The sequence below is a fragment of the Macrobrachium nipponense genome, chromosome 16, assembly GCF_015104395.2.
Source record: "Macrobrachium nipponense isolate FS-2020 chromosome 16, ASM1510439v2, whole genome shotgun sequence".
Taxonomy (NCBI): Eukaryota; Metazoa; Arthropoda; class Malacostraca; order Decapoda; family Palaemonidae; genus Macrobrachium; species Macrobrachium nipponense.
Genome location: NC_087209.1, coordinates 69,960,165 through 69,973,220, shown reverse-complemented (window position 1 = coordinate 69,973,220; position 13,056 = coordinate 69,960,165). Strand labels below are relative to the sequence as shown.

The following is a 13,056-nucleotide window of genomic DNA, read 5'->3' as shown; positions in this document are numbered from 1 at the left end:
AGTATCCTAGTTTTACAGTTTTCAAAGTAACTTCAGTTCCACCAACTCTTACAAATGTCCAGAATAAATCCCTTGAAGCTTGCCATTTTGGTATTTAAAAATCTATGGGAATAATAAAAATACCTTTAAATAGCCAGTAATTTATTGTGTCCCTACTATTCATTCCATGAAAATTAAAAAACTATGCAATATAATCTGGGATGATAAGCTCAAATGCCTACAAGGAACTTTAATGGCACCTTTCAGGAAACAAAAACACTCGTCATTTATGTGGCTGCAGCTCAATGACAACCAAGAGTGAACTTTGGGAAACTTCAATGACTATTTTTGTCATAACAGTCTTAGGTGGATGCATTAGTGATGTTAATTTCCTGACTAGCATAATGTACAACATTTTAAAGTATTTTTTAGATGTAAAAACATATTTCATCTATAAACACTAACAATGATCTCTCATTCAACAAGATTTAAAAAATAACTATTTATCATTTACACATCAAATATTAAATATAAAAAAATCTCATTCATAACAATATACCACTAGTAACCATCCAACCTATATTATTCATCTGTATAAAACCAGCACTTGGTAGTAACAAGGATAATAATCTGACCACGAACTTTCTAACCGCGAGCATTGATGATGGTCACAAAGTCAGGTTTCAGGGATGCACCACCCACAAGGAAACCATCAATATCAGCCATTTTTGCCAGCTCTGCACAATTGGCAGGAGTGACAGAGCCACCATAGATAATGCGGCATGAATCAGCCACCTGGGCATTTACGTTGTCCCTGAGCCACTGACGCAGCTTGGCATGGACATCCTGCGCCTGAAAACAAAATCCAAAATGAAATTAGTAATTCTTAGAATTCCTCACATACACCAAAGCAAAATATTCTTCTCTACTACATGTAACAGCAAATTCCTCACAAGACGCATGTTCGCATTCTTTGTATGGTCAGCCAGAATGCAACTTTTCAAAATCCAAAGTTACCTGCTCAGGAGATGCAGTCTTGCCAGTACCAATAGCCCACACAGGTTCATAAGCAATGACAACATTAGTCCAGTCTTTGATGTTGGGAACCAGCGCCTTCATTTGCGCAAAAACAACTTCTTCAGTGCGATTGCCTTCTCTCTCTTCCAGTTTCTCACCAATGCAGGGAATTACCTGCAAAAAAATTACAAAATTGAAATCCAGTTTCTCACCAATGCAGGAGATTACCTGCAAAAACAAAAAAATTACAAAATTGAAATCCAGTTTCTCACCAATGCAGGGGATTACCTGCAAAAAATGGCAAATTTTTTATCAATTATATTTCATAACTCACAAACCCTGGTTCTTAAAATTAGGATAAATCTTCTAGCGCCAGCTGGAAACCAGTAAAGTTAATAAATTGTGTATGCATGGGACTACTGGCATTTTTGCTTGGTCACGTGTCATGTGGGGCCACCCACATACCCCTCTTTAACCCGTGACCGTGTATTAATATTTGCTACCAGAGACAAATTAATATAAACAGGCTGCAATGATCTTCCTTTCTTTCAATTTATGCAAGAATTTCAGAAGTCTCTGACAATATCTTCAATCCCTACACGTGGTTCATTTTCGAAAAAAATTAGTCTTCTTGTACTGTAGTACTATCTATTTTTCAAAGCAAAGGAATTTCATATTCAGAGAAAAAAACTCACTTTCAAACCAGCTTCCAAGGCATGGCCAACTTTTTCACTGATGAGCTGGTCTGGTTCACCAAAGACATTTCTACGTTCAGAATGGCCAAGGATGACCCATTCGCAACCGCAGTCCTTAATCATAGATGGGGAAATCTCACAGTAAAAGCACCTTGGCTAACCTGGAAGCAAAGGAGTCAGTCTTATTATCAATGATAAATGAACAAAACATTTTGTGCCTTCAAAACTGACTAGTTAAATTACAAATACTAATTATAAGAGTAATTATAAGAGTACCACATATACAGCTTGATATTTCTGCTATGGTCTTCTGAATAAAAATTCAATGTACTGTACTAACATAAAATTCAGCATTGGCGTAAATATAAATTCAATAAGTTGTGAAGTTAAATTCAATGCACATAAGTACTGATTAAAATTCAACACATTACTGTAAATGGCATTTAAATGTTAACAAAGATTACTTTGAAATAAAACTATGTGCAGTAATGTGGATTAAAATACTGTTTGGCAATTTTAACTAAAAATAAAAGTGAGATCTCAAACCTGAATGATACTGATGTAGAGAAATGAAGTCACAATGCATTTTTTTAAAAGACTTTACTTAGGATATATAAGAAAATGCCTACACTGCATATTAAGCTCATTTCTTAGTTTAGACTAGTAAATACAGTAATATACTTTTGTCACTTGGGATACAAATACTAAGGTACCTTATAGCAATTCTGAGCTGCAACACCAATGTTAGCTGGAATGTTCTGACGTGTGTACATCAAATAGCACTGCGGGCAGCCGACAACAACCTCTGCAAATCATAGGAAGTTACTAGTCAAAAGGATTCCCATTTGTGGCTTTGGAAGCAGCTAAACCTTATATTTCATACAATAACACAAAATAAAATATCACCAACAGTAACAGATGAAGCTGGAAAAGACCTGATGTTTGCAAATGAATGAAACATTCCTTGACAGAAACCAACTCTTAAACTGTGAATTGGAAAATCTTGCAGCAGCTCAAGTTAATATAGGTATAATATTTGTTTCTATGTTTAATAATGCTACATTATGTGATAAAACATTCTCCTATTATTTGGTTAAAAGGAAACATTTGAGCCACTGCACTAAAGTAAAACTTTCCAAGTTATCATTAACCACCAACGACCTCCACACCAAGAGGTGACCTTGAATGTTGCACCAAGGTCACCAGGTCAATAACACAATAAACATTTAAACTCTATAGTTTTTGCTTTTATTCTAAATGAAGGAAATAAAAATGAGTGACAAGTTATTTACCATATTATACTAACATCAGGCACTAATCGAAAATATTATAGCTACTTACTACAGTCTTAAATTTTGAGTATAAAATTCTGAACAATATTGAATATTAATAAATGGATGATCATAAGTTATCTGGTGCCATAATTGCTGGCACGGGGAAACTACTTAACTATAGCCTTTAGTATACCCCTAAAATATCAGTAACTTAAAACAAAAATCTGGTCATAAAAGTCCACTTTTTTTTCTTTTAACAAAACATTTTAGAGGAAGCATCTACGGTAATTGGTCTACAGCTACATTCACGTTGTATGTGTGTGACAATATAATTGGTACCGTATAGAAGCACTAGGTTTACAACATTAAATTAAATTTAAGAGAAGTAAATGTGATGAAAAACGTTCACAAAGGAAGTTGATTACTAGCTATGCAAAACATTACTTTCCCCATAAAACTCATCCCAAAGACTGTTCTCACGTTCGAACAGCTGTTGGGTTCGTTAAATTATTAAAAAAAAAAACGCCTAAAGGCCTTCCAAACTTCTCCCTAATAATCGTAATAGCGAAAGGCGTGGGATCTTCACATTAATAAAATGAGCAACACGACATTTGTGTCACGGTCATCAAGCGCGAGCAACAAGTCACGTCCTATCCACAAGGTCAAACCGGTGACCTTGAACTCAATATATACGGTGAACTTTTTTCACGAACTTATTTCACTCAGGATAACATGTTTAAAGGACCGACACGCAATACCTGCCTCCCCAATTAAAAGAGAACACCACTAATTACGCTATCACATTAATTACGTAAGTGTCAGTCGAAGCGAAAAAGTTTACTTGACGCGGACTTACTACCTACTAATCTTAAATCACAAAGTACCTGTGTTAGGACTCAGAGGGCTTTCTTCATGAAATCAATGATCCCGTCAATGGTAGCTTTGTCGCCGTTCATCTTCCAGTTGCCCCCAACGAAAAACTTTCTTTGATTGGCCATTTTACGGGAAATTAGCTGTCCTGCCTCTGATCACAAGAAGAACGTCCTTACTCGACACAGTCGTTGAGTCGTCTGCACCGGCCGGCACGAGCGGCACTGTTCCGTCAGTGAAACTGCTGTACCTGCAAAATAAAACTTGTTCAAGAAAGTTAGCAGAGGCGTTTTCTATAGCTAAATATACCCGATAACAGTCCCATTCTCTCTCTCTCTCTCTCTCTCTTTAAACATTAATAGAGTTGTGTGTATAACTTCTTCACGTGTGGTAGTTTCCTAATATTCATGCATGTCACTCAAAATCTCAGTACACATTTTATTACTTCGAAAGTGGTCTAGAATGCTGTAGATATTTCAGCGCTTCAAAATAAGTATGGATAAAAACTCAACAATGGAGTATTTAGAACAAAAACTTCCTAAGAGAACAGAACCAGTCATAAACAAATTTCAGGTGCCTGCAAAGTACCCTTGTCGTCTGCGAGGAATAGTTCCGGAGTCCTTCACTAGATGGCACGACATACTGAATCGTCCTAGCCAGTTTTCTTTCTTTTTTCTCCTTTCTTTTCTTTGTTCTCAACTACTTTCAGTTAACAAAACTGTTGCTTTATTAGCTCTACATCGTGTATGGCTTGAACCTTTGTATCTTCAGATAACGGTAAAAGAAGACCAGTGATAAGCTTATCATCTTCGCTGCTGAGTGCTGAGAACGTTACACTAATGCAGTTTTCAAATTCTAAAGTTTCTTTTTTATGCAAACCAGATTCCTATATGCATCGAGTTACATACAGACTGAGCAATGTATAAATGGTTATGTACGTAAGATTTAACAAGTAATAGACATGAATTGTGTAAAACTCACACTATCGATATATATATTATAGTATATAATATATATATATATCTATATATATATATATATATATATATATATTATATCTATATATATATATTTATATATATATTTATATATATATGTATATATATATACACACCACACACAACACACACACACACATTATATTATATATATTATAATATTATAATATATATATATATATATATATAGTATATATATATATATAAGATAATAATATTCGGAGGGCGGACACCAACGACCTTGGCACTCTGTCGTAATTATCTATGACTACAGTCAGTCTATTCAGATGCTTGTTTGTTATCCTATACGCATACGTGTACATACAGACACACACACACACACACATATATATATATATATATATATATATATATATATATATATATAAAATTACAAATTAAGCATCTGAATTGACTGACTGCAGCCATAGACAGTAACGACAGCGTGCCAAGGGCATTCGTGTTTGCCCTCAAAAACGCGTAGGGCACATGAAATTACTTGGCAACGTCATTTCCTTTAAAAGATTTCCTGTTACTGGGGTATATACTCATATATATATATATATATATATATATATATATATATATATATATAAGCTGTTTTCTTATATGCTTTTTCAACGGGATTATCCTTAAATAAAGCCAAAATGGAATTAACAACACTGCATAAAATACGTGATATAGTAAACGATGATACGAGTGAAATCAATTTTTAAATTATGATCTGTTTTCCGGAATTATATATATATATATATATATATATATATATATAGATATATTATATATATATATACTATATATATATACTACAAGGCGCCACTTCAGTTAACTCTTTCATAAGTACACTCAGGTCTTTTTTTAGCTTCTGGTATACCAGTCGAATTAGCTCCCATCCCCTCTGCATATCTCTCCGCCCTTTGTAGCCCTTCTGAAGAAGATTTTCCTCTCTTTTTTTTCCTTCACCCCCAAAGACATTTCGCTAGCCTGTGGACCACCCTAACATGGTAACAGCAGTGTCACTCTGAATACAAGTCCTTTAGCAGCATTATCAGCCTCTTTTGTCTCTTCTTGATCTTCGTTTAACTTCACCATATAGACGTGAGTGCTTACCATGTCACTCTTTGTGTGTACGTGGACACCATTGCTCTACTAAGCCTAGCGTATTCCCCTCAGAATTAAACCCTCTTATCTACTATACGTCATCCCTCTTTCCCCGAGTGATGCTGATGATGACGTAGACTAAGCCTGTGTAATTAACCCGGGCTTTTACCGCTACGTGGATCAGCACGTAACGACAGAAACTATTGTTCATGAAGGTGTGGAAACGGTTTAGCCGTATGTTGTTGGTCTCGGCTGTTTCCCAAAGGTAGGCCTAGGTGGTCAGGTACTTGTACTTTCACTTAATTATTCCGTTAGTTAAATGGAAAATTGTTGGACAGACCAGACCCGGCGACTAGCTTTGGGAAAGCAGAGGCAAAAAAAAAAAAAAAAAAAAAAAAAAAAATTCTATAGACTGTTTCTTCTATATGGACCCGTTCCTATAGACTAACGCGCAATAACACACTGGCTTCATCATCACTTGGGAAGATGACGGCTGGTGCACTTTAGATAAAAGTAAATGAAGTTGCGACTCGACAATTTAGTTTATCATTTTGAAGAGTAAACGCTAGGTTTGGCAAAGAAATGGTGGTCAGATTCCCGTAAAGTAGGACTTGGTAAGCACTTATAGGTCTAGAATAGAAAGTGAAATTAAACAAAGATCAAGCAGAGATGAGAAAGTATATACTTGAAAAAAAAAACCAGCTGGCGATGTTTTCAAGGCCACTTTTTCCCAAATCACCGAAAACTGAAATGTAAGAAATATTCATTGGTTCGTTCAAATAAAATGACCCGAGATGCCGAATGGCATAGCACAAGTAAATCATAATAATGGAATGCCTCCTCACTAGCAATTGATGCACCCAGTTTTAAACAAATTGACCCAGGCAATACAATCGGGACAATTCCCATATTATCACGTACTCAAGACGTAACTCCCGTGCCTGCTAGCTAACGTGAAAATATTCTCCCTGAAGTATTTATCTTACTGATCTCCAGGATATTCTTCATAACCTCAATATCTTTCATACTAACGCAGGATTGTGGGAAATGATGTACATATAATTTTACTGTTTTTTTTTATTTGTTTGTGCTTTTATATTAATACATTATAATATATTGCATTAACGAAAAGCCGAAGACCAATATATGTTTTGACGTAATGCAGTACTACGTATACCATGAAAATTTTAATTCAACTGTAGGACATACCTTGTTATCCAACTGAGTGAGGCAATGTCTATATCGACAAAATCATTTTGCATTATTAAGGCCTACTGCAGGTTTTACACAGAAATGAGTATCACTACAAATAATAACATATACAAATAAAACATATGCGAACGCATCTCCTTGGAAAACACATAGACACGTGAGTATTTGGTTTATATGGGAAAGCTGGTTTTACATACTGCTGATGACAGTGGAGTGAGAAGTTGCAGACATCGGTAGGGGGCGTTCAAAAAATATACAAGATTATGAATAAAGATTAAATTGGTCTCTGCCCCTCCTCCCTATAATCGAGGAAAGTGGTACTTTAATGTGGTAGTACCATTCCGCTTACTGAGGTCATGGGGATATATACATAATTAGTGATAGGAATATAACACAACAAATAATGCATACTGAAAGAAGAAGAGAACAAGTAAGCGCATGATGTAAAAGTCTACACATGATCATGTACGCATGTATATATTATATATATATATATATATATATATATATATATATATATATATATATGAGAGAGAGAGAGAGAAGAGAGAGAGAGAGAGAATAGTGGATAATACTGAAAGACAGAAGCAGAGCAACATCGTGAACTTAACAAACACATTCCCGTTCTACAGAAAAGCAAAACCAAAGCATAATGAATTCACTGTCCTGCCAAAGATCTCATAAGTGAAAGATGCAAAATCTATATAAAAAAAAAAAATACAGACAAATCGTAAATGGTCACTGAAGCCTTTAAAAAAAAAAATCTCGGTCCATTGGTTGCTCTTCTCCACGACTGTCTTCGCTATATCTACTCAGCATTTAGAGCTCCCTTTGCTTCTACGGACACCTAAATAATTCATCCACATATATATATAATACAATTTATGACTCCTGTTCTGGCGACGCTCGAAATCGTCGTCACTTTCAGTAAGGAGTAATTTGCATAGACTAAAAAAATTTATGGCAAGAAGCAAGAAGGATTACTTATAAGCTTCTATGATAATCTTGACATGAATCCTTAATAGCTAACCCTACATACATGTTCTGTTCTCTGCACCGAGACGCAGAATTAGCGACATTTTGTTAATACTGTGCTTTAAATATCATCAAAATCTGGGACAGGAAACGCTAAGAAGTAATCGAGCTGTGACGATTACAATATAAAACATTAACCATGAAACCTGTACATGAGAAAATAGTAAATTCATACTGTTCGGTCCCAATAAATAATAATAAAAAAAACTTTCCATTAAAATAATTGGCAAAATAATTATGATCATGTTTGATAGCAGTACAACTTGTTTACAATGAACCCAGATTAGGTTTTATGGCGGGAAAACAAGTACATAAGAAACTAGTGACGAGATGCTTATACATTAAAAATAAAACGGAAAACGATGTCAATACAATCACATCCTTATGTCTCCGAAAACTGAAGTTTTGAGAAAAGAAATGAGCATCATTTTCTGAAAATATACTAATTTATTACTACCTGACCGAAGCGATTCAACACTATTGCTCTACAGTCTTAAATATATTACGTGAATAATATTCAGAAATATATATATATATATATATATATTAATATATATATATATATATATATAATATATATTGTTAGGATTTACCTCAGCTTTTCAACTAGCAGGGATTCGAATCCCACCAGAGGTGTAGGATTTCATTCCTTGAGGCCTCCAGTGGAAAGCCCGAGACAATCAGGAAACAGAGAAGTTAAGAGGTCCTATTCATCACAATAATATGTATTTTCTGAATCTTCTGTTTGAGTTAAGGGTTAATTTCTCTAGGAAATAAATAATTGGTTAATCACAACATCAATTTTTCCTCCCTCGAGAAATGGCTTCCTCTAACCCACTGAAATGCTCACCAGGAATATATTCGCAACGAAGCTTAATTGGTGGATATTGAAAAAATCTTTTTCGTCTAAACATCTATGTATGGCCTATTCACTTGTTGGCCATCACTTCTGCTCAGCGTGATCCATTCAGCGTTGCCGTAAGACCTAATGCTGAAACATGCAATCGCTTGTTTGTTTAAAAATCTGTCACTCAAATAACTCGGTTAGTAAACGAGAATATCTGAAATTCAGTCAGAATGTGAAAGCTTCAAAGATTCTGCGAAATGTGGACCGAAGTTCAAATTTCACTTTGCGAGACGCACGTAACAGACCGGAGCTTAGGCCAAGTTGAAACTTAAAACAAAGAAAAGAAAAATAAACCTTGCAAAAACATTCACCAGTTTACCTATAACGCCTCATCAAATACAGTTCAATGTATTTATAGGCATACACGAGCCCCGCCTGGATAAGGAAAACGTATTGGCAATGATATATGTAAAAATGTGAGCATTTCAAACGCACATTAACCGACATTAGGTATTTCGTCTGTTAATTAATCCTTGACTCCTTTTTCGAAGAGGACGTCGTTCTTCAGAGGAGTTTGGGACACCCAGCCGCCGTCCGCTGTTGGTCACATTGATGCTGTGAGCGCCACTCTCGCTCTCGATCTCAGCAGCAGTTCTGATGTCAGTAATGTCAGTGCTATAATACTATATCAGTCTAATTATTGATGTCAGTTACATTGACGATACCAGTCAAATGTGTAATGTCAGTTCCAGTATAAATACGCAAGTCTAATTACTGATGTCCGTTGTGTTGACGATCTCAGCCAAATTGTTGATTTCAGTCTCATTGAGGATTTCAGTCAAATTGTTGATGCCAGTCTCAATGGCGATTTTACTCAAATGTCTGATTAGAGTCGCGGTGTAATATATCAGTCTAATGACTGATGTCAGTCTCATTGAGGATAGTAAAATGAGTGACGTTAGTCCCATTGACGATGTTACCCAAATGACTGATGTCAGTCCCAGTATTTGTCAGTCTAATTATTGATGTCAGTCACATTGATGATATCAGTCCAATTATTGATGTCAGTCCCATTGACGCTTCCAGTCAAATTATTGCTGTCAGACTCATTGGCTACGGGATACTTTCTTTCCATATTCAGTAAGTCCTCTACGAGCACAGTGTAAGTGAAAATCAAGCCAATCATAACAGCGAACAGACGAGGTCCTAGAGGTGTCCCACCAAACGTGACGACCTGCAGGGGCGAACTTCTAAGAAGTTCTTGCAGTTGGTGGAGTTCGTCGTAAGGCAGCCTTCCTGGATACCGTCGTTTGAGGAGTGACAGCCTTCGTACGGTGAAGAGAAGATCCTCGTACTGTGGAAATAACAGACGTTGACAGATTAGACAAGGTTCAAACAGCGGCACCATTTGTTAACGAGAATCGATTAAACGGCGTTTATATGCATTCTTCAAACTAAAAAGATTCATGAGAATCGCTAAACATGAAAGAGTTTGTGTATATGTCCAAATATACCTTCTTAGATTTCTCAGCTTTATAGACAAATTAATCGAACTTTCTCACAGTTTTTTTTTTTCAACAGTCCATTCTTCAAATGAACAGAGGTCTTAACCGGCACGATTTCATTACATAAATCTTTATTGTATAATCAGAACCTTTAACGTTTGGTTGCAGATCTCGTTTAGCCAATCATAGACCTAAAAGTATTGAAAACAATTGCGCTCAACTTACCTCGTTACTCAACGACCAGGACGTGTTGCATATCTGCAGTAACAGAAATGCTGAAACTAAAACCGGAATTGCGTATATCACACTCTGTTTAGCATTCATTCTGAGCATCACTATTATGCAGGGTATAGATCCCAAAGCGATGATCATAAGGTTCAATGAAGTTACATATCTCATAAAACCGTTGTTGATCAATCGGATGATTTCCTGCATTTGTTCAATGCTGTCACCAGCTGTTTTCAACTCATCTTCCCAATCAGCAGGCGAGGATTCACACCGCGGCAACAATTTCCGAAAGTTCTCGTATGAGATGTCGAATTGCTTTCTGATGGCATAAAGGCGATTATGTAATATATCTATGAACTTCGAGCAGAGCATGGTGGTTATGCATGGTTGACAAAGGACAAATAAGATAAGGATAACAAAAGTAGACTGTCCCATGGGTTTAGTAAATAGAACTCCACGAAGATAAAGTTAGATATGGTTATGAATGAGAAAAGCAATGTATACTTTTTTCCCTCCATACCAAAGGTCTGTGGAATTTAGTATCCTTTCCATATAACCTGGATATCTCTTCTAAGATCATTGGAAGGCTGTTTGCTATTTTGAAAAAAGCAAACGCTGTTAGTCCAGGAGTAAAGCCCCATACGGCAAAGATTAATGATCCTCCAATGACTCGATTCTCCCGAATTAAATGAACACCAAGCTGCATGAGCCACAGAATTAACACAACTGTGGTCAGCACAAACCACACTAAGTATGAGATACTGAAACTCCATCGTTGAACAGTAAAGTTTGAGTTTTTAGAACCCAACTCGATTGGAAAGTATCCGATCCATTTATAACATTGAAACTCTTGCAAAAGTTTTTCTTTACATCTTTTCATTTCCTCTAAGGTTATAGCTCTGCAGTCAACCATTCTCTGCAGCAAAGACTTACAAATATGAATATGGCCTTTGATTTAGTCTTAAAATCAATATTGTTTTAAATCACTACAATTGTATCCTGCTCACCAGTACAGCTTCTTATTCCGTGAAGTTGGTTATTTGTTGATATTTAATTAGAAAAAGTGCCACCACGTCATTTCCATACAATTTTCTTAACTTCTTGTACTGATGTTTCCTAGCGTGTCACATGTCTCTCTGTCTCTGCGTCAGTGCTGTCCTTCCTAAATTCTTGAAAAGCCGTTGACGGTGTGCTCCATTTGCTGCAAAAATGGAAGAAAAAGTTCAATGCCACAGCAATCAGTGCTGAGTTTTCTCAGTTATGACAAAAGCGATGCCTAACGAGGTGTAAAAAGGGCAGGTTCCTATTGTCAGCAGGACAGTGGGTCCTGGCTTTCGGAAGCTCTTGATACGAACTGAACTAACCGAGGGGCGAGGCCAATCCACGGTCTATATCTGGACCGCTGCAACCAGACTGACAGAACTCGGTAACGCGCATGGTTCGAGATACAGACTGCGCATAGTCGAGATAGAGACCGCAGGACAGCGTCACCCCTTTGCCGATCCCCACATCGCTAGTTTTCGGTGAAACTCTTGATTTCAGTTCAAATTCTACTTTCTAGAACGTCTACATTCTTCTCCCACTGAGTACTTGAATTGACTCTAGGGTTTACTGAAATAATGTTTCAGGGTTTTGCCTGCAAATGCTGATGCGGACTGCCGTTAGATTCAGTATTATAAAAAAAAGTAACGCACAGCTATTGTCGTTCTGCTGTCACCACAGTACTCATTAACATAAGTGTGAACACAATTCACCTATGATCACTGGTCCCCAAGGATTGTCGATAGACCCAAAAGTAATAAATATACAAAAGCAAAGATTTTTTTCTAACTGGTCTGTGACGAGTTTCAAAATAATATTCAACACATCTGAGTGCTGAGGGTTCAGTCAAGTTAAAAATAATGTTTACACGGCTCTTGACATACTACTACTACTACTACTACTAATCATACTATAATGGGTGTAATGTCTGTCTGTCTGTCTGTCATTCAATCACGGCCAAACGGCTAGTCAGATGGGCATGAAACTTGGCAGGGTTATGGTGGGGACCCCTAACATGGTTTGTAATGGGGTTTCATCCAACCTATCCCCCTCCTTTGTAGGGGGGGGTGAGAAGGGATTCCCTGAAACGGAGCTGTTTCTGGCAGTGAAACGAGGCTGGTTATTCCCGTAGACTTAGTTACTTTACGATTTTTCATACATAATTTCTGTACAACTTCCCCGGAGAAAGTCGCGAATATTTCAGCTCGGACACAATAAAAGATGAAAATTATCATCAATATCCGCAAGATCTTT

The 13,056-nt window shown here is 36.5% G+C and overlaps 1 protein-coding gene across 1 annotated transcript; it reads right to left on the bottom strand.

Moving 5' to 3' along the window:
• Window positions 1-124: 124 nt before the first annotated feature.
• Window positions 125-4,057, bottom strand: LOC135195808 (triosephosphate isomerase-like). Its single transcript, XM_064222284.1, is given in 7 exon segments — window positions 125-831; window positions 997-1,170; window positions 1,692-1,831; window positions 1,834-1,852; window positions 2,405-2,496; window positions 3,850-3,870; window positions 3,873-4,057. Coding segments are annotated over 7 exon segments (744 nt in total). The 5' UTR covers window positions 3,964-4,057; the 3' UTR covers window positions 125-624.
• Between the last annotated feature and the right edge of the window lie 8,999 nt (window positions 4,058-13,056).